We start from the raw sequence: 21,519 nt of genomic DNA, 5'->3' as shown, positions 1-21,519 counted from the left end.
GTTGATCAGTCGTCTGTGATTTGATTGATCTGTGTGTATTCCAATAGTTCAGCGCGTGCTACGTTTGACCCTTGCATTAAAAAGTTTCTTGACTAGGAATTGGTGCGCGGGCCACTGATCGCACCGCACTAAATACACATTAGTTCGCGACCTATTTATTTGACAGGGGTGCTAAATATTCGGATAGAAGCAAACGAGTCAATAAAAGAATTCAGGAGTTCACCCTGAACATTCAAGATCCGTAAATTCCGTTTCCCAAGCTCGAGTAAACTGTAAATGTATTAGATTCATTTTATTCAAAGTCGTAGTATATTTTCGTTGTTTAGACATGGACAGCTTTTTGAAAAGAGTTACTATTTAAGTGATATAATAGTAACAATAATGAATAAGAGCAGTAGGTAGTATTGAAAACTACTCCTCAGTATAGTCCTTAATCAGAAGTAAATCTAAGCAATAGTAATTTATTGGCACAAGTAACTTATTGATAAAAACCGAAACTGATGGCTTCGTTTGCATTCCGTCTGAAGCATGAAAGGCATTTTGAATTTGAACATTAAATTTAAGTTGGCACAACTAGCATCCTGCCCCATTGAAAGAAAAACCTTAAAAATATGCGCATATTTTTGTTTGTCTATGCTTCATGCTCTAAAAAAGCATGGCCGTTAGTGATAAGAGTTACTGAACGAAGGAACTGAACCGAAAAAAGGACCACGGAGTGTGGAAATCACTATAAAAGAGACCCGCATGTTTAACCGTGGTCGTCTATTATCGTAATCAACCCAAGACTCATCACAGAGCACTCTCAGAATGAAAAGGATTATGGCCATAGTCTACCACGCTGGCTAAGTAGGTAGGGATTGGCAGACTTCACACACCTTTGAGAACATTATGGAGAACTCTTAGGCATGCAGGTTTCCTCACGATATTTTCCTTTACCGTTAAAGCCAATGCTATTTAATTGCTTAAAAGCACATACTTAACTCTGAAAAGTTAGAGGTGCATTCGACCTCCGATTATGAGGCGGACGTCTTAACCACTAGGCTATCACAGCTTCTTGGTCGTCTATCGGTTGATGATAATATGTGGTCGCCAAAAACTAAAGGGTACTCTTACTAAAATTGTTGTTTAAATTTTTATGTATAGTTTAGTCGTTTGCTTGTATTTTTATATTATTATATATATGTATGTATTGTATATGTTTGTTAATGTTGTGTCGCCCTAGTTGTTTGTAGTAAGCTGTGGATAGTGTAAGTGGATTACATATTTATCAATTTTGTTAGATTTAAGTCGTACCAAGTTTTAACTTTTAATATGCAATTGTTTACTGTCCCAAATAAAATAAAATAAAAAATAAAATAAAATAAAAATGGTTATACACCCCTGTCCGCCTAGATGTAGGTGCGTGCGAGGCTTGCGTGCGCGCATATTTATTGCTATCCCGGTGGGACTACGCGCAATCGTAGCGGCGCGGGCGGGCCGCTCTACCCCTGCATATATTACTCAGGTGAGCTGTGATTTTTGTACTTAAAAATATTTTTTTCGTTAAGAATATCATAAACTAGCTGATGCCCGTGACTTCGTACGCGTGGATTTAGGTTTTTAAGAATCCTGTGGGAACTCCTAAAATTTCCGGGATAAAAAGTAACATAATATGTCCTTCCAAGGTTGCAAGCTACCTCTGTACCAAATTTCGTCGAAATCGGTTGAACGGTTGAGCCGTGAAAAGCTAGCAGACAGACAGACAGATAGACACACTTTCGCATTTATAATATTAGTATGGATTACTTATCGATAGAAATGAAATGAAATGAAATGAAAATCTTTTTATTCGTATAAACTTTTACAAGTGCTTACGAATAGTCGGATGCATCTACCACTGGTTCGGATAGTATTTTATATCTGTATGTAATGGATAGTATGTGTTGTATATTATAAGTCCCGCAAGTTTCTTATGCGCGTAGCCGCCATTTTAGTGACGTCAGATTGAAATTTCGAGCTGATGGTATATCTTTACTTAAATATATGTCAAATGACGTCATTTCGATGTTATTGAGACATGGTTCCAGCGAAATAGCAATTTGCGGGCCTTATACCTATAATATGCAATCAAAGCTCATTTGACAAGACTCAAATGAGCTTTATGTTATTTTATTTATATTGTGCTTGATTGAAAATTACTTTTTTTTATTTTGGTGATGCTATAATTAGTAGCATATTATTAGGTACATTATAAAGCCTTGTATATCGATATCCATTATAAGTAGGTATACTTAGTATAGAAAATCACGCAGTCGTAGATAGCGGTACGAAGTGTCAGGAAAAATTACTTGTAGCTTTGATTTTTCTCAAGAAAATATTATTTTATTTTCCTTTCTGTTTATTTTTTGTAATTGTTTGCTCCCTGAAAATATAATCGTATTGTTGGTGTAAAAATTAAAACACGATTATTTTTTCAGTTAAATTAATTGATAGTAATTAATACTAATCGTAATCGTAATATATTAGTAAACTAATAAATAACTTAACAGTTAACAGTATCAGATACTGATGTATCCATTAAACAAGCTCTGAAAATCTCTATCTCAGAAAACTTTAGGTATAAGTACAGGTAGGGGGAGTCCGGGAGAGTTTAGCAGGTAGGAGACATTAGCCACTGCTCATAGAATCTTTGTGGAACTAGATATTGCGACTTTGCCACACTTCTTAGACTCCATAGGCGCCTCCCACCTCGCTCACGAGATACCGTTACGATCGGCAGTTTGGTTTAGGATTGAGAAGTAACTAAAAAATTTCGTGCCGGTAAGTAAATTTTTTAAATTTTCGATATTTGATTTCTGTTTCTTACTGTGAATAGATTCCAGTATATCATTTATATACATCGTAAGTGTAATTATCCTAGTAACATTTACGGCAGACAGCTTTTACTTAAGTGTCATAGTTTTTTATAAAAATGTAATAACTGACAGATTTGTGTGGGGTGGGAGACATTACCCTGGCGTCGGGAGGAGACTTTACCCCGGGTAATCTCGCCCGTTGTTTCTCCGGCAATAATATTTTTGTATTACCTCCAGATGTAACCACGATCGTCCTGCTTTCCTTCATTACCTTCATCATCTACTGTACAACGTCAGTCAGAGCCTTCAACATCAGCATTAGTATTCATGAATCTATCTGCGGCGTCTAGAGCCAATTCACCATCAATTTTGACTGAGGAAAAAATCTGAGCAACCAATTGCAATATTAAGACAATCAGAAGAGGTAGCTTCTACATCTCAAAATATGGATGTGACAACGGTAGATTCTGATTTACCTACGACATAGACCGAAAATAGTAGTACCACAAATGATTCGTTCAATTCCAAAGGCTGCTCCTTCGTCGTGGTAGACAGCCCAGAAAAACTAAAATTAAAAAAAAAAACGCCAGAAAGACTAGACCTAGATGATGATAATATAGATGATTATGCACCAAAAAATAAGAAAATTAAAATGACTTAAAAACAAAAACGTAAAGCAAAGAGAAAAAGACAGTAAAAAGACCATTGAAAAAGACAAGTTTTACAGTCAAGTGACGGTTAGACAGACCCTGACGAAGAACCCAAGTATGAGTTGCTCTGATAGTCCATGGGAGACGAAATTTATAATTGGTTTTGTTTCAGCTGTGGAGAAGAGAAAGTTATGGACATGAGACTTATGACCATAAAATCCGTTGGACTGTCCAAATATGATAAAGACATGATGAGGAGCAGTTTATTTGTATTAATTGCTCCAATTCAAAAAGGAATTCTCATTTACTACAAAATACTATGTGTCATATTTTTATGATTAATTTTTTCTATAGAATTATAATCTGTAATGATTATTTTGCCTATTTTTGTACCCGGGTAAAGGCTCCCCACTTGGGGGGTCAAGTCTCCCACCCAGGCGGGAGATATTAGCCGAATGTCACTTTGGTAGAAATCGTTAATTACTCATAAACTATTAATGATGTATCAAATTTTATTAAGAGAAAATATAGCTAAATAGTGCAGCTTAAGATACAATTTATAGAAAATAGCGATTTTTAAGTATATAAAGATTTATGAGCATTTTAGTGGAAGGCGGGTATACTCTCCCGGACTCCCCCTACCTATTTCCTATTTCGTTACACTTTTTATATGAACGTCTCATCAATCATCCCTGCGATGTTATGATCTATTTTCTTCATAGAAGAGCAATCATTTCCAGTATGTATAAAATCTCTTTCCGAACTTTACTTTTTGTCACCCACTTCATTTTGTTCGAGGAAATAATAAAAACCTTATTAAAAACACTTTCGTACTTTTATTCTTGGACTAACTACTTTTTTCGAGCTTTATTAAATTACTCCGGTTCGAATGTGATGAATAGTAGTTCTAATTTCTACATAAATCACGATCCTATGTCTGATCTAAAATGGATTACTACTACTAGCAAAAGGTTCGAAAAAAATTATCATCTTATTTTACACTAGCTTTTGCTCGCGACTTCGTCCGCGTGGACTAAACAAATTTCAAACCCCTATTTCACCCCTTTGGGGTTGAATTTTCAATAATCCTTTGTTAGCAGATGCCTACGTCATAATAGCTATCTGCATGCCAAATTTCAGCCCGATCCGTGCGTTGATAGATCAGTCAGTCAGTCAGTCACCTTTTCCTTTTATATATTTAGACTAGGTAGGAACTATCAGGAAGAAGGTCAATGGTGAAATAGAATCACTATTCAGTCTCGAATCAAGTATAGAATTAGTTATTGGTATACCTCATAATAATTCCTGCTTGGGTAGACGTGTTCTGGAGTGGTGACCGCGTCAAGCGCAGCGTGGGACCTTTAGCCCGCTGTACTGACGATCTTAAGGTGGGAGGAAGTAGCTAGATGAGAAGGACGCAGGACCGTGTTTGGTGACGCGCTCTCAGATAGCCATATATCCAGGGGTTAACACAAATAAGATGATGGATTGAGGTTTTAATACAAACCTGCACATTCCTCGAAGACTAATGAAACACAGTGTCCCAATTGCGTCCTCTATCAATTTAGTATAAATAACTGTGGTCTTAATCTATCTAACGTTGATTAACGAAGTTCAAGATTATTATCATCGTAGCTAGTAACAAGTTCAGAGACATACAAGATATAAGGCTACATACTGAAGTTAGCTAGATAATAAATGGGTTTGATTTGAGATGCTTTTAATTATTCTAAAAGGTAAGTAGGTACTTAGTTCGCTCTAAGCTAAGTAAACTGGTAGACTGAAGACCTTGAATGATAAAAGATCACTGTTTTTAGAAGTGTTAGGTAGTATTCTTGTAGTCTCACGGAACCGTTTGTTAAATGTACTTCGTCGTCGTCATCGTCACCAACTGATAGACCTTCAATGCTAGATGTATACGGATGGACCACAAGGTGGACAGACGACATCAAACGAGTCGTAGGAAGCCGTTGGGTTCAGGTGGCGCAAGACCGCAACGTCTTTTTTTAACGCTGGGAAATGCGTTTACGCATCCTCCTCTCCTGGAAGCCAGCCAGCTAACCAGCCAACCAACCAACTGGAGGGAAGGTATGTGGGACTCGCCGGCCGAGAGGCGACCGGAATACCCACTAAAACCCAGCGGCGCTCCTGCGCGTCGCCTGGTGACTGGGTCACGGGAACACCGAAGCAAACCACCGCGATCCAGTCAGCGACATCCGGCGAGGCGGACCCTCCACCGGGGACCCCGCTCACGAGGTCCCCACACCGCACGTCCGAGGCGCACCGACGAAGTGCGTGCGCCTCCCGATCCGGGGACCCAGCGGGCGACAACTGCAGACTCCGCGCACGTCACCCGCGTCCCATCCTCTGCCTCGTCCACTGTGCCCTCTGCTAGTCAGAGGGACACGCGGATAAACCTCCCCCCGCCAGGCCATTAGCCATGGCTAACAATATCCCCGAAGAGAGATTATTAGCCATGTTACCGGGGTGCACCGGCCCGAATACTGCTCTTCCCCTCGGATGCCAAATGCATCCAAGAGGGAGCAGCAGCACCCAGGCACACTGGGAGGTTACCTGGCTGGCACCCCAAGACCGCAACATCTGAAGTCCCTGCAAGTGACCCATGTTGGAAGTCCGTACAAGTGAATGTCCAGCAGTAATTAATATACTTACCTCCTCAAATGTCCAAAAATAATATCTATACGCTTCAGGCCCTTCAAGGACGAAAAATACAATTCACATTACCATTGACGACGAGTATCGACATCAAACATTCCATCTTGTTAATTGGAAAAGTTAGCCAAATTGATACAATTAGAGAACATTTATCTTACATATCGATTCAGAATCGATACATATACGATACATATCTTATCTGAATACGTTCAAGATCAAGTTGGAAAGGTACTTACGTACTATTTAAAATATGTGATTGCACAATTTTTTCACCATATAGGTAGGTACTGAAATATGAAAAATTATTGTTCTTTTAAGGACAAACCGGTGAACCAGAAGCGGTGATAGCCTAGTGGTTAGGACGTCCGCCAACTATTCAGAGGTCGGGGGTTCGATCCCGGGCACGCGCCAGCTCTAACTCTTCGGAGTTATGTGCGTTTTAAATGTAATTAAATAACTTGCTTTAACGGTGAAGGAAAACATCTTGAGGAAACCTCTATGCCTGTGAGTTCTTCAGAATGTTCTCAAAGGTGTGTGCTAATCCGCACTTGGCCAGCGTGACGTCCAACACCCTTCTCACTCAGAGAGAGAGGAGACCCGTGCTCTGAAGTGAGTCAGCGATGGGTTGATCATGATAATGATGATGATGATGATGAATGATATAAAAAAGGGCAATGAAAAGCTATGAAAATTTCTCTGAATCAAGTATACATAAACAATTGATTACAGATACATTCCGAACAATAAATTCTAATAAATCAATTCAAACATGTACATAGAGATCGTTGAATTCAAAGGTCAACGACTGCCCAAATCTCAATGGAGAAGTAGGTGAGAAATACATAGGAACATAGGCGCAAGTGGTCATAAACATAACGACCTATCTGTTGCTAAAATTAATTACTGGAGGCGCCAATTGATTCTGTCATCTTTATTCAGACATATGTCCGTTGGAGAGACTCTATAAAGGTTAGTGGGTTACATTCATAGAATGAGAAATGGACGGGTCTGTTTTAGCACTCTGGAATTGGGTGATACGATTTCTCTGTGACGACCTAATTTGGTGAGCTATTCAAATGTGTGAAGATTTAATTGTTCAGATTTTAGATCAATTTTGCTTCATTTTCGTTTCATTTTTGGCAGAGCCACGATTGAGTTTCTTACTGTTTTTTTTTTGGTCGGAAGGGCATTCCGAAACAGTAGGTATCTACTTGTGTATTAGATTCACTAGAGACTAGAGGATTGTAAAAATTTTACTTGCAAAAGGCTGGATCTAGATTTAGAAGCTTGAAATTTTTACCTAAGTACCTACTTAGTTTGAAATTCGCTAAGTACCTCGATCTAGGTTTCTATAAACACGCAAACTTTGATTTTAAGGCATGAAAGTCTATGTATTGATTAGGATATGAGTATGAGAGAGTATGATTCTATTCCAAATTTCAAAAATAGACAAACTTTTATTACATAGTAAGATTACGAAGAAATACAGTATGATTACTGTATTTCAGATAAGATGTGGCAAGCACGAGTCGCTTGTCTGGCGCTGTTGGTTCTGCCGGCAGTCTGCAAGGACCTCGTGGACGTGCGGGAGGAGCTTCCTCAGGCGCAGGAACCTGATCTCATCAACTACGATGACTACAACCCTTTCGGTGAAGACGAAAATGGTGAGAAACTTTTTTAAGAAACGACTTTTTTGACGACTTGGGGATGGTGGTCTTGTAAATGGGAGGTCCCGGGTTCGATTCTCGGCAGGGGCATTTCGGAAATTTTTAATTTCTAAATTGTCCCCGTGGTCTAGAGTGGGAGGCTACGGCCGTGACTAGTTACTATATTCAACGAAGTCAACGAGGATAGCTACGATCATCTCAACAAATAATAAAGAGCTGCCGTGTAAACGAAATTCAAAACACTTTTCTTCAGCAATTTTCATGAGTGCTTTTGTTGTTGCTGTTGTTTGATTAAAATTATTTTCTAGAGTTTGCATTATTGAAGCAATCAAATGTTATATACGCTTGTTTGGTCTTCGAGTTCTACGACCGATATTGCCACAAAAGCACGGGACCGGTATAACTTGTTGATACCTACTTATACCTATTTCTTGTGTATCATTTACTAAATTCTTAAATTCATGTTATTGGACATTTGAAATGTTTTCCAGATTCTCTAAATTACTTGCAAAAAATTACTTACCTTGTATTTTATAATATAACATGGCAGTAACATTTTATTCTTTTTGCAATTTGCAGCTATACTTGCGGAGCGGGATTTCAGAGGTTCTACAGTCAGTAAGTATTTTTACAATTAGGTAGGCGACATACTTAATTTAAAAAAAAACATCTATGGTTGCCTAGATTTAAGATGTAAATTTTTCTGTTTCTGCTTTTCTGATAAGCCTACGTTTCAACCTAATACGGTTAGATTGGTAAAAAAATAATTTTTCATTTGATATAAAAGTCTATTAAAAACAGATGTAACGCTTACTTATCTGTTAATAGCTGGCAACCCCAGAGTTGCGAAGAGGGGAAAGTAGGCTATTATTATCCACTCTACACGGTGACCGATTGATTCGACTAAAGAAAAACCGGCCAAGTGCGAGTCATACTCGGGCAACGAGGGTTCCGTAATACAGTCGTGTTTTAACCTTTATTTTTTCAACTCCTTGGGGTATATTCTATCAGCTGATGATAGACTTCCATAAATAACTAATCAAGGAAATTGATCGGAAACATTTTTTTTTTGTTCAACATCATCGGCACTAGCTAGGCAACCTATTCGCGATGTATCAATCTATAGGTTCATTATCTAGCTGCTAGCATAATGTTATTTCGATCAAATAACAGATGAGGGTATACTATGTAGGTATACATGTATAATACCGAATCTCATGCCATTAGTTTCTATGAATAAATATTAATATCTTCAATACAGGACCGCCGAGCAGATGTTTGGATATGGGCCGCTCGTTCTCAGACGGGGAGACGTGGAAGAGGGACAACTGCACCCTTTGTCAGTGCTTCAGCAGCCGCGTCAACTGCTCCGTGCTGCCTTCCTGCTTATCATGTAAGATAAACATTATTTTCTTCACACAAATGATCAAAAGTTCGCCCATTGTTCACCAGTCTGCACCTTGAAGAATTGTAGCAAGCTATCAAGCTTGCTACAATTTCTTCATCATTTACTAAAATTAATAGTATGAATGTAATGATGTCCCTTTGCACTAGTCTAGACAATGTTTTGTATTAAAATAGAGTTTCTTAGAAGTACTAGGTCATGTACCTACTAGAAATACAAAAGGTAGCTAAATAAAGAAAGTAGAAAAATTAAATAGTTTGCGGAGCCAGAGTAGACATATTATGAAATCAGATCCCAAAATCGGCCAAGTGGTGTGGTGTTGAAGAGTAATTGCCAACTTAGAACAGGTACCTATCATTTTTTCCTATTATTTCCGGTATACCTATATAAATGGGTAAAGATTTTAATTAGGTATATAGTCCGTATAAAATGAGTTCTCACGCCATGTGTCAAAGGTCATGTCAAAAGTACGATTTTAGTCCTTATTTTAAAGGTAAACCGCACCCATTTTTGACGCGACAGTTGACACAGAGTTATAATGGTTTATTTTGTGCAGACTATACTTATATATCTAAAACTATAAAATAGTAATTAGGGTAGGGTAGTAATACAAAAAGTCCGCCTGTCTGTTCATCTGTATGTCACATTTTGTTTTTATCTTATACATACCTATTTCCCCAGCACCAGCAACGTCTCGACCTGTGTCGATCTCTTCACCATGGCCCAGTCCAGCTACCCCATTACCACCTCCCGTGAGAGGGGTGACTGGTGATCAGGGCACAGACGGCCCGCCCGGCCCGCCTGGCATGCCTGGGGTCAACGGAGTACCCGGTGCGCCTGGTGTACCTGGGTCTATAGGAGCTATGCCAGATGTAAGTTATGCTTTGCTGGTGTAAAAACTTTTCGGATTTTGTCCGGTGGTTTTAACCGTCAGCTTCGCTTCAGGTTTCAATTGTAGAATTCTAGCGAAATAAACGTTAGAAAGGCAACGTTTGGAAGACAAGTATCCTTTATTTAATTAATTCAACCGTTTCGAACCTTACCCGCTTGAATTTACTTTAGTATCTAAGTAAGGTAATTTTTAAATTTTAATAGGTTACGTTTATATTTATTTCCAAGGTTAAAGAACGAATGAACTTTTTTTAATGGGTCATTAAATATAAGTAAGTAGTAAGTACATTACCACGTGTGTGATCATTAATTATTGCACAAGTTACTTTATAAATAAATAAATAAATAAATAAATAAAAGTTTATTCAGCTCACAAAACAAGAAAATACAAAAAACATACAAACCAAATGTTACAAATTAAAAAAATTAAAACTAGGTAAGCTTAAAACTACGAGCTCGACAGTACTAAAAAGAAAAGAAAAATTATGTAAGCTCTATATAGATTAGCTCATGTTACGCGTACTGTAGGTATAAGTAGATACTTAATATTATTTTACTATTCGTGTAACTTAAACCCGCGTAAGTAATTTCTTATCTGTAACTTAAGTAGGTACCTATAGATAGACCATTCTGCACGGTATAAAAATATAATCTTAATATTTACAGGTGAATGCGTATTTGGCTCAGTTAGCGGCAGCGGCGGGTGGCGATAAAGGTCCCGTGTTCGATCCTTATCACTACATGCAAGCGTCTGTTGGTTCTCCAGGAATCAGAGGAATACCAGGTAAAACCTTTTTATTACATACTAGCTTATGCTCGCGACTTCGTCCGCGTGGACTACATAAATAAACTTTTTTCAAAAATAATTTTCAAAAATAAACTAATTTTCAAAATTTTCAAAAATCCTTTCTTAGCGGATATCTACGTCATAATAGCTATCTGCATGCCAAATTTCAGCCCGATCCGTCCAGTAGTTTGAGCTGTGCGTTGATAGATCAGTCAGTCAGTCAGTCAGTCAGTCAGTCAGTCAGTCAGTCAGTCAGTCAGTCAGTCAGTCAGTCAGTCACCTTTTCCTTTTATATTTTATTCATATTACATATTTTTGATCTCTTTGGAACATTTTTATTATCAAAATATAATCCTCTGACACGGTATCAGAGACTTTGTTAATGCTACTTTTGTTTTGAATTATTAGGTGCCAAACAGGATAAAAGGATTTGGAAGGTTGCATTTCCAATCTATTAAAATTGTCACTGCCGAGTCTTTTTTAAAACAACTTAAATTGAGCTTTATGGCCTTCGACATACGACTTAAGTTGTATACTAAAACAAGTCCCGGAGGAAATCCATAAACGCCATTGTGCCAAAGAATATAAAGCTTATACTTGGGTCCTTATGAACGTTCGAACTGGATCGATCATAAATCATTACGATCATGAGAATGCCGCAGAAGTCGTTTTCGATTAAAATGGATAGGTACTGTTCGGACGCAGGTAGCTGGTAGCTAATTATGTATTGTTCCCCTCACTCTTTATAACCTGTTATCGACTATCGACAAATCCTTTTTCTAACAGTTACACACAACACCAGAGCTACAGGTTCTAGTTCCATAAGGTCAGGCCTTATGGAAAGTGCGAGTGAGAGGTCAGATAAAAATAATTTATTTAAAATAATTATAGTTCGCACGTTCGTAATGGCCCAACTATAGTATGAATAATTGTTATCAAGACAGACGCTGCGCCTCAGTTCCACTCCTTCTGCGGGTGTACATAGCGCCTTAATCAATAGCACAGTTTTTAATTAAAAGCTGTATCTTCATAGGTCCTCAAGGCCCGCCTGGTCCACAAGGCTTCCAAGGTCCAAGAGGAGAGCCTGGTGAGCCAGGACTTCCTGGACCTTCAGGTTCTCCTGGAGAACGAGGACCCCAAGGACTTCCCGGAAAAGATGTAAGTAATAACTGATTTTTTTTCGAATCCATACCACATAATAGTCCATACTCCAAGTTAACCTTTCCATCGCTTTCCATGCTTCGGTACTTAGCATCAAGTCAGACTGCAGTCAAGGGCTAGCTGGGCAACAAATAAAAAAAGCTATCATATTCTGAAAAATTCTTTTGAACATTTGATCTGTCTTTCGGTTACCATTATTAAGTAGATGTTTATATGCGTTAAATTATAATTTATAAAATATTTCATTTTAGGGTTCATCGGGTGAAGATGGTGAACCTGGTCCGCCAGGAGCGGCGGGGCAAGTTGGTCCACGGGGTAGTCCAGGGATACCAGGTCTCCAAGGGTTGAAAGGTCACCGCGGATTTGACGGCAAAAACGGCGCTAAAGGTGAACAGGGGCTTCCTGGCGAGAAGGGACCATCTGGATTGCCTGGGCAAATAGGACCACCGGGGCCAGTGGTACGTACTTACCTATCACATTTTTTTCTGAATCTTCGCCAACATATTCTCTCTATAGAATATAAAATTTTATTTCAGGGTCCCGTTGGATCGCGAGGTGAAAGGGGACGCGAAGGCCCATCTGGTCCTCCTGGCATGCGAGGAGTTGATGGCACACCAGGGCCTCCAGGAGTTATGGTGAATAAATAATTTTCAATATTAATATCGATATTTAGTATCGATTTTTCTGTCTAGTGCTCAGTATTACTAAAACAATTTCTTTCTTTCAGGGTAACGTTGGAAAGCCTGGCTCTCCAGGTTTCCCCGGTTCACCAGGTCTTAAGGGTGAACAAGGTATAGTAGGCCCCAAAGGTAGCCAAGGTATGCAAGGTCCGAGGGGTGAAGCTGGACGACCTGGTCAGCCTGGAGAAGTTGGACCAACAGGCTTAGCTGGAAGAGATGGTATACCAGGTGAAAAGGGCGTGCGGGGTCAAGCTGGCGCATCAGGTCCTCAAGGTTTTCCGGGACCTAGAGGAATGCCTGGTGTAGCTGGTGACGCAGGATTACCTGGAGCGAAGGGCATGCCGGTCAGTTAAATTGTATCAAATAAGTTTTACATATACTTCTCTTTAAATATTGGTAAACTTGTTTAAAAAATTATCAATTATTTTTTTCACTTTAGGGGCAACCAGGTGAAAGAGGAATTAAGGGGGAAACTGGAATGCGAGGAGAGACAGGAGCTTCAGGACCGCGAGGATTGCCGGGTACTGTTGGACCAGAAGGCAAGCGAGGAAAGAGAGGTTTAAGAGGACCAGCCGGTAATGTAGGACCTCAAGGTGAAAGGGGCTTACAAGGATTAAGAGGCTTACCTGGTGCAGACGGTCCTTTAGGCCCTAAGGGCCAATCTGGTGAAAGGGGTAGTGCTGGGCTTCCTGGATCCAAAGGAAGTACTGGTGATGCAGGCAGGCCTGGTCCTCAGGGATTGCCAGGAATCAGAGGAATAATTGGAAGACCAGGTATTGTAGGCAAGTCAGGATCTCCTGGTGAGAGAGGTATACCTGGTGCTGATGGCAGGCCTGGTGAACAAGGATCGCAGGGAGTACAGGGACCACCAGGATTGATAGGCAGCCCAGGAGATAGAGGATTACAGGTAAAATAATGATTTACTCAACAAACAGCCTGATATGTAATGCTTTAAATACTATAAAATAATCTACTGCGTCATTTCCTCTTTTTTAAGGGTGAACCTGGTAAGGATGGTGAAATCGGCCAACCTGGGCCATCAGGCCCAAAAGGCGATGCTGGTCGAGACGGTAGCCCTGGCATCCAAGGTCCACAAGGTCCTGTTGGTCCTACTGGTGAAAGAGGTCCAACCGGTCCCTCGGGGCCAACTGGATTCCCTGTAAGTATTTTCTGTGCTACCCCTTTTTCATTCTAATTACTTTATTAAGTAGAATTTATTTTTTAAAAATCAATCAAGGAACTAATAATGTGCGAAAATATTTCCGGAAACTCCTACTAATACTTGCAACTAGGAATTTGCATAAAATACCTAGGTATCTTAATAATTTAATTCACTTTTAAGGGAATGCCTGGAAGTGCAGGTTTACCTGGCTCATCTGGGAAAGATGGAGAACCAGGAATATCTGGACCGGCTGGTCCACCTGGCCAAGTAGGGCCAAGGGGTGAACGAGGTTTTCCTGGAGAAAGAGGCATCGCAGGGCAACCAGGAACACCAGGAGAAAAGGGTGAAACTGGTGCCCAGGGTCTTGATGGCCCACCGGTATGTTATTTAAATTAATGACCTGTAGTTTGAATACGTGGATACTCAGGAGTTGCAGGTTCAAATGTGAACTGGCATCACCTGAACTTTTTATTTCACAATATTTCATCAATTGATTTTACAATATTTAACTACGTAAATGAACTATTGTACGTAAGTAAAAAGAAATCATTGCAGCAAAAGCCATTGGAATAGCGTAGTTAAATATTAATTGATTTAAAATTGATGTTCACTGATATAAAAAATGTTGAAATGTTACATTTTATGTAAGGCAAACCGCAAAAACATTGGTAAACATTACCATTTACATTATTTTGAATAAAATAAAATTTATTAATAATTTATTAGATTAATTAGAGCTTTTTAAATACATTGATTTAAAAAGCTCTAAATAATTTTCCATACTGAAAAAGTGTGTGAAAAGTGAATGATAATAATCAATCAATCAATTTATTTATTTAAATCTTAAATCTTAATATACAATAATATAATATAAATAATGTTACAAATACAAGGTACATGTATGTTATACTGTTACATAGTTAGTGGTCAGAAATGTTGTACCGGTATATTTATTACAATATTGAAATATATATTATAATGTTTGTAAAATTATTTTGTTATAGGGTCAAGAAGGTCCACGGGGCAGCAAAGGTCATCCGGGCCCGATGGGGGCTATGGGAATGCCTGGTCCACGTGGTTTGACTGGTTTAGCTGGAGAGAAGGGGGAAAGAGGTTCAGCTGGACCACAAGGACCCGAAGGACCAACCGGTATTTTATTTTCTTAATTAAACATCTACAATAAAGTTACGGCAATCGTGCAGTCATTTGTAGCACTTGGCATGTGCATCCCTTTTTTACATAGTCTACTAATTTAAATGCAGCACTATATTGTAAGATACAGCAGCAAGTATAAACGTTGTATTAATAATATTATTCTCGTTAAATTATTCCAGGTCGTCAGGGTGAACAAGGACCACAAGGACCAGTTGGGCCCACTGGGCCACCGGGTGAACCGGCGGAAAGGGGTGAACCTGGTGTGCCGGGTATTCCTGGTGAATCAGGAGCACCGGGATCAACAGGAGAGCGTGGTCAACCTGGCCCACAAGGAGCCTCAGGTCTACCTGGTCCACCAGGGCTAACGGGCATGCCGGGGCTGAAAGGCGATAGAGGTTATGCTGGGGCTAAAGGACAGCAAGGAACGCCGGGTAGTCCAGGTACATACTTCCAATTTTTCTAACTATCCCAGGGATCAATTTTAACACGAATATTCCTAGTGTAAACTCTATCTAAGTACATAGAAGCCTGCAGTATTACGGCGCAACCAAATCGTGATCACCGAAAAAATATTATTGGGTAAATACCGACACATGATAATATTATGTCTTATCGTTCATTCATGCATGTCAGTGCACGTATCTGCTCAAACAGAATAGGATATTTGTGGTCCTACCATGTTCCTGACATAGTGACTCTGTGCGGTTCTGACCTGACGGAATATATTTCGTTACCTATTTTGATTAAATTATTTGACTTGACGTACTTACCCTATAAAGCGTATAAGGTACTACAGTAAAAAAAATTTGTTGCAAGGTATCGCGGGAGAACCAGGCCAGCGAGGATTACAAGGACAAGCAGGCGCTAAAGGTGCTAGAGGTGAACAAGGACTTAAAGGTGACATTGGACGCATGGGATTAGCAGGACGTCCAGGAGATTTGGGACCACCAGTAAGTAATACTATTCTATCTTAGGTACAAGTATAACGTATTCTCTAACATTCTGTTATTAATCATCATCAAAATGTACCGAAATCTTAGAATACTCTTTTAAGCGAAAAAACAAAGAAAGATAAAATATTTTGCTATTAAATATATAATATATTGCTTGATGTAAATAATAATCAATTTAATATTTATGTTAATAGGGCCCGCAAGGAAGCCCCGGTCAAGCTGGAACACCCGGTATTCCTGGCGCTAAAGGAGCTACGGGTGACGCAGGAAGGCCTGGTCCTTCTGGTCTGCAAGGTTTGACTGGACCTCCTGGGCCAGAGGGAGTAAAGGGTGAAAGAGGCAGTGAGGGAGATGTTGGACCTCAAGGACCACCTGGTACACCAGGGCCAGCTGGAGAAAGAGGGCCAAGTGGTATGCCAGGGTTAGTTGGTGCCCCTGGAGCTCAGGGACCGAGAGGCGTGCAGGTAATTTTTTCTTTGAAGAGATGATTACATATTATTTAATTTCTTTTGACTTCTTTTTTGATTAAAAAATAATACTTTGCTGAGTTTGTTGTGGGTTCTACTCAAACCTGGGCGCGTTTGGAACCCTCGTAGCTTAAGCTTCAAGTTTACGTATTATTTATCACCACTACATCATTGTATTGCAAATTCAGCAAGTGAAAAACAGAAAGTGTATACAGTAATACCCAATCTAAATAAATTATTTGGGTTTAAGTTCGATTAATATGAGTTTGTTTGAATAATTCATCAGTTTTATCAGATCACAGATCAACTAAGCTATTGGCACAAAAATCTAACTGATACTAGGTTGCTGATATATCATCACTATTTTAACTAAAAATGCTTCCAGGCACATTGGTCTACCATATTCTAAACAATTTTGGATTTGGACACGAAACGTCTATAATGATATTTAAAAAGGTAATTCGCATGCCAAAAATTTATACAGGGTGAAAATGGTGTCCCGGGCAAACCAGGTGCAGATGGAACACCTGGACTTATTGGACCTCCTGGACCACAAGGGCCTCCTGGTCAAATGGGTGAACCAGGGCCAGAAGGCCGCCCGGGTAAGATAGGCCAGCCTGGCATATCTGGCAGACCAGGAGATAAGGGGCCGGTTGGACAACCTGGGCAGTCTGGTCCTTCAGGACCTCCAGGAATACAGGTGAGCATATATAGAAGCTAAGATTTAGATTTTTACAAAAGTATTTGGCGAATAAAAAGTATTTACTCTTATTTTAGAAAAGCTACATTATATCCTATTTTTTCAAGAACTTCACACTAATATTATATGTGCATACCATTGATGAAAGATTCGGAGATAGCATACATTTTTCGGTCATAGACATTGAGAAACGGACAGAAATTCCATGCACGATGAAGTTGTGGGTGAAAGCTATATAATTTCAGGGACCTCCTGGATCATCAGGTCCACCCGGACCCACTGGAGAAAGAGGGCCAAGAGGTGAATCTGGACCACCCGGCGTTGAAGGCCGACAGGGTCCCGCAGGAAAGCAAGGTCCTCCTGGCATGGACGGTATAAAGGGAGAACGCGGTGAATCTGGGGCTGATGGAGCCAAGGGTCATGCTGGATTGCCTGGATTGCCAGGCATGGTTGGTGCTCCGGGTAGAGTTGGTGACAGAGGATTACCAGGACCCATGGGTCCACCGGGAAAAGATGGTGACGCTGGGCCGAGAGGTAAGAATGACATTTTTAATGAACAGTTTTGTTGGTGACATCGTTATTAATTATTATTCTACTTAACGGAACAGAAATAAAATTTCACAAATAAATTTTCATCACAAAATGTGTAGGCAATACTTGGTCCTTTATTAAACGACCTGGTATGGCAACTGATTTACAATTATATATTCGTCATAGGTTCACCTGGTCGAGACGGAACCATTGGCCCACAAGGTCCAGCGGGTCCACCCGGTGGCCGTGGAGCCTCGGGTGAACCAGGCCGCCACGGTGCCCCAGGACCGGCAGGCCCTCCAGGACCTCCCGGTCCAGCGGGAGAAGGCCTGGCTTACGACGCTGCTGCCATTGCTGCTATGCTTCAACAAGGTACCATTTACTTTTTTCAATACGACAGGGTGACCTAACTATAAAGGTCGTTTTAGCGGCTTTTTCGCCCTCTGAGACTGGTTTTTATCAACATCTTATGATGAACCTTTAAAGTAACATGTCCTAGCAGTCATAGTAGCTGACAGCTGCAATGCATCCTACTGTCAGTGCTATTGGAGTTCCATGATATAAGTGATAACAAGTGTGTTGGTCAAAATCAGAAGTTTAGTCCTAAGAACTGAGAGTGATCTAGATTCTAGATTAGGAAAATGGGAAACGACGTTAAGTAGGTACTTATTTTTTAAATACTTTTTTATTTTCTCCAGGTTCCTTCAAAGGCCCAGATCCGTTAGGCGATGATCCAAACATATTGCCTCCAAGATTCTTCAAAGATGATATGACAGCAGCAGAAAAGAAGAGCATCGTGATGAAGGCTTACGAAAGGCTCAAAGTGTCTCTTGACAAATTCTTAAAACCTGACGGTTCTAAGGACGCTCCTGCTAAGACATGTGGTGATATTTTATATCATCATCCTGAATATGAAAGTGGTAAGTTTACTATGATCTTGCTAAGATGGCTTTAAAATATTAAGAACCTATTACGTGTAAAGTAAAATATGTAGGTATTTGAGTTCCTTTTTAATTTTACCTCGATAGGAAGAGCGCTCCGAACCAGTAGATAATAGTTTTAAAGAGAGCTATTAGAAAGATATTTGACTAATAATTAGTAAAAATTGTCATTAATCTATTTATTAAATTTCATTTTATATAATATCTCTCAACGGCTATACTCACATATTTAGTCGACGTTAGCCTGACTAGTTTCAAACCCATCCAGGGTCCTTTGTCAAGGGAGTCAGTTCGCGCACGCGCCACTGTTAAGACTGAAATTTCACTTTTATTAGAAAAGTTTGTTGTACTTTTCGATTTTAATTATTTTTACTACCTAAAATGTAGATGAAGGAAAATAAATTTAGAGTACCAACTCAATGACCATAAATTACCAATAAGACTGAATACTTTAACTCCTAATGTAATCTAGGCTATCAGTGAATCTTAGGAACGATTCGAGGATAATTTTAGACTTTTTCCAAATCCAGGTCAGTACTGGATAGATCCTAATGGTGGAGATATGAAAGACGCGATACTGGTGCATTGTGATATGCCGACTGGTTCTAGTTGTATCTTCCCTAAGCCAATGATGTCAGAGGAGTTAACTCACACCGGTAGGAACGAGGCTTGGCTTAGCGAAGTTGAAAACGGATTTACGGTATGTGTCTAGTCACAGCAGAAGGACATTCCTTCTTTAGGTTCGCGTATGTCTTCTTTATTCTCTATTCTTCTATATTTTTTCTTTTGTTGCTGTAGCTGATATTTTTCCACAATGTGTGCTAGATAAAATATCTACCTACTGGTTAATATAATATATTATGGATTCGAGTCATGGTCCCTAACCATGGGCTCAGAGTCACTCAGCGGGCGATGGAGAGAGCTATAATACGTATACATTAAAACAAGTCACAGTGCGTTTTACTGCGAGACATGCATGCAAACAAATTTTGGTTTCGCTATATCCGCACAATCGCACACTCCCTGCAAAAGCGATGCACTTGACGTCACACTTCCAATTCAATCCAATCCAATCCAATAATAGCCTCAATAGGAGCGGACTGAATTCTGAAAGGTCGGAGGTTCAAACCTTACCTACTCCTAGCACTATTGTCGTACCTACTCCTAGCACAAGTGTTACGCTGAGTTGGAGGGAAAGGGGTAATATTGGTCATAATTAACATGTCTAATATTCTTTAAAAAAACATTAGCCCGCATGCGTCTACTGCTGAATGCGCCCACCTTCCTCATCTATCCGCTCTCCTATATTTAAACTTGTAGTAGGTACTATTTAGGTAGGTACGATTTTAAGATGATGAAACTGAAGCATCTATTACTATTCTTCATAGATCTCCTACAAAGCAGATCACAGTCAGCTTACCTACCTCCAACTTCTATCCGTGAAGGCGACACAGAACGTAACTCTACATTGTCGCAACATGGTTGGTTACTACGACCCTGCGACCAGGAATCACAAGCATGGAGTCAAGTTGCTTGCTTATACTGATGCGGAGATCTTACCCAAAGCTAACAACAGACTGAGATATAAGGCTATATTGGATGAGTGTCAGGTAAGAAATTTTGTGTCACATGTTTCATTATATTCTTCTATACCTGACGCACCAACCTTTAACTGATTTCTGTAATGTTCTAAACCTCATTCAACTAAACGTGTAACTTATTTTGACGGCTCTATAATATCTACTAATATTGCATGCAGCATAATATTTCACTCTACTGTTGAAGGAGCATTCCCTTCACATTAAACTCGAATTTATTTAATCAATGCACTGAAGAATTTTCCTTCAGATTTTCAACTTCCAAAGTCGTTTCCTTTCAAAAAAGGGAATTTTCTTAAATCGGAAAACTGCGATAATTTCCACCGAAATCAAGAACGAAAACGATTTTGAAAAGAGAATCGGTTTGAACGTCAAGAAATTTTTCACACTGTGCCCGCAGGCATGCTCCAAACAATGTCATTCTGCAAAAATAACTACTATCGACCTCTAAATCTCAAAAAATACCTACATATTGGTAGGAATTTTTTGAATAAATATTTTGAACTACCTAATGGAAATTGGCACACCTATCAAAGAACTTTATTACAAAGTTTAAAGAAGTTCTCAATTCGACGGGTATGTTTCAGTACAAAAAACAAGAATGGGCGAAAACGATAGTACAGTACGAAACAGAAAAGCCTGGTAGACTTCCACTCCTGGATGTAGCCGTGAGGGACGTTGGAAGACCACAACAGATGTTCAAGGTTGAACTTGGACTTGCCTGCTTTAAATAAAGAGAAAAGCTTTTAAATGGTTTGTTAAGAACTACTACACTGATTCATATTATGGTAACTTCTGGACAATCATAATTTCTATTCCCTATGTCCTCGAGTCTTAAAATCTTAAAATTTAAGTGCCCCTTAATATTCAGTTGACCACTGAAAATGATATATCAGTATTTAGCTGTAGTACCTAGGTATAGTACCTACGCGGCAGATCGAGGTGGCAATCGGGGTGGGGATGTCCCGCACACCCGCACAGCTCCCGCGCTAACCCGGTAGGGTGACGTGCGGGTGTGCGGGGCGACCCCCGCCTTATACCCCATCTCGACCTGTCATGCCAACTCGAGCCGCGCGTCGGTACTATAGCTGAGAATGATTTTCCAAAATGCATATCTTCATACTTTTATACTTATTTGTACTAATAAAAAGACTACCACAGTTAGCATTTTCTTAGTTTTAGATTATTTTAAATCAATATTAAATTTAACTTATAATTATTGTTCCAAATACTCGTAGTTAAATTTAAGAAGGTTAGTAAA

General features: G+C 39.6%; 1 protein-coding gene across 1 annotated transcript; it reads left to right on the top strand.

The window, feature by feature from the left end:
* Window positions 1-1,480: 1,480 nt before the first annotated feature.
* On the top strand, window positions 1,481-21,519 carry LOC117986147 (collagen alpha-1(II) chain-like). The gene is made up of 24 exons (XM_034972985.2): window positions 1,481-1,504; window positions 7,669-7,824; window positions 8,407-8,445; window positions 9,089-9,220; window positions 9,914-10,104; window positions 10,790-10,907; window positions 11,944-12,068; window positions 12,323-12,529; window positions 12,608-12,706; window positions 12,799-13,095; window positions 13,191-13,658; window positions 13,749-13,910; window positions 14,094-14,291; window positions 14,918-15,062; window positions 15,248-15,508; window positions 15,885-16,018; window positions 16,216-16,485; window positions 16,973-17,188; window positions 17,434-17,722; window positions 17,906-18,091; window positions 18,418-18,639; window positions 19,191-19,360; window positions 20,049-20,270; window positions 20,846-21,519. The coding sequence occupies exons 2-24, from the start codon at window positions 7,674-7,676 to the stop codon at window positions 20,990-20,992; spliced, it is 4,449 nt and encodes a 1,482-aa protein (XP_034828876.1). The 5' UTR covers window positions 1,481-1,504; window positions 7,669-7,673; the 3' UTR covers window positions 20,993-21,519.

This window comes from Maniola hyperantus, chromosome 10 (assembly GCF_902806685.2).
Source record: "Maniola hyperantus chromosome 10, iAphHyp1.2, whole genome shotgun sequence".
NCBI classification, from domain to species: Eukaryota; Metazoa; Arthropoda; class Insecta; order Lepidoptera; family Nymphalidae; genus Maniola; species Maniola hyperantus.
This window is presented reverse-complemented; position numbering and strand designations above follow the sequence as displayed.

What these genes read in the sequence shown, in the direction of transcription:
- LOC117986147 (XM_034972985.2), top strand. Translation starts at nt 7,674, where the DNA reads ATGTGGCAAGCACGAGTCGCTTGTCTGGCGCTGTTGGTTCTGCCGGCA. An exon ending in TGGTGACGCTGGGCCGAGAG is followed by an intron (nt 17,723 to 17,905) that starts GTAAGAATGACA and finishes TATTCGTCATAG; the next exon opens with GTTCACCTGGTCGAGACGGA. An exon ending in CTATATTGGATGAGTGTCAG is followed by an intron (nt 20,271 to 20,845) that starts GTAAGAAATTTT and finishes GGTATGTTTCAG; the next exon opens with TACAAAAAACAAGAATGGGC.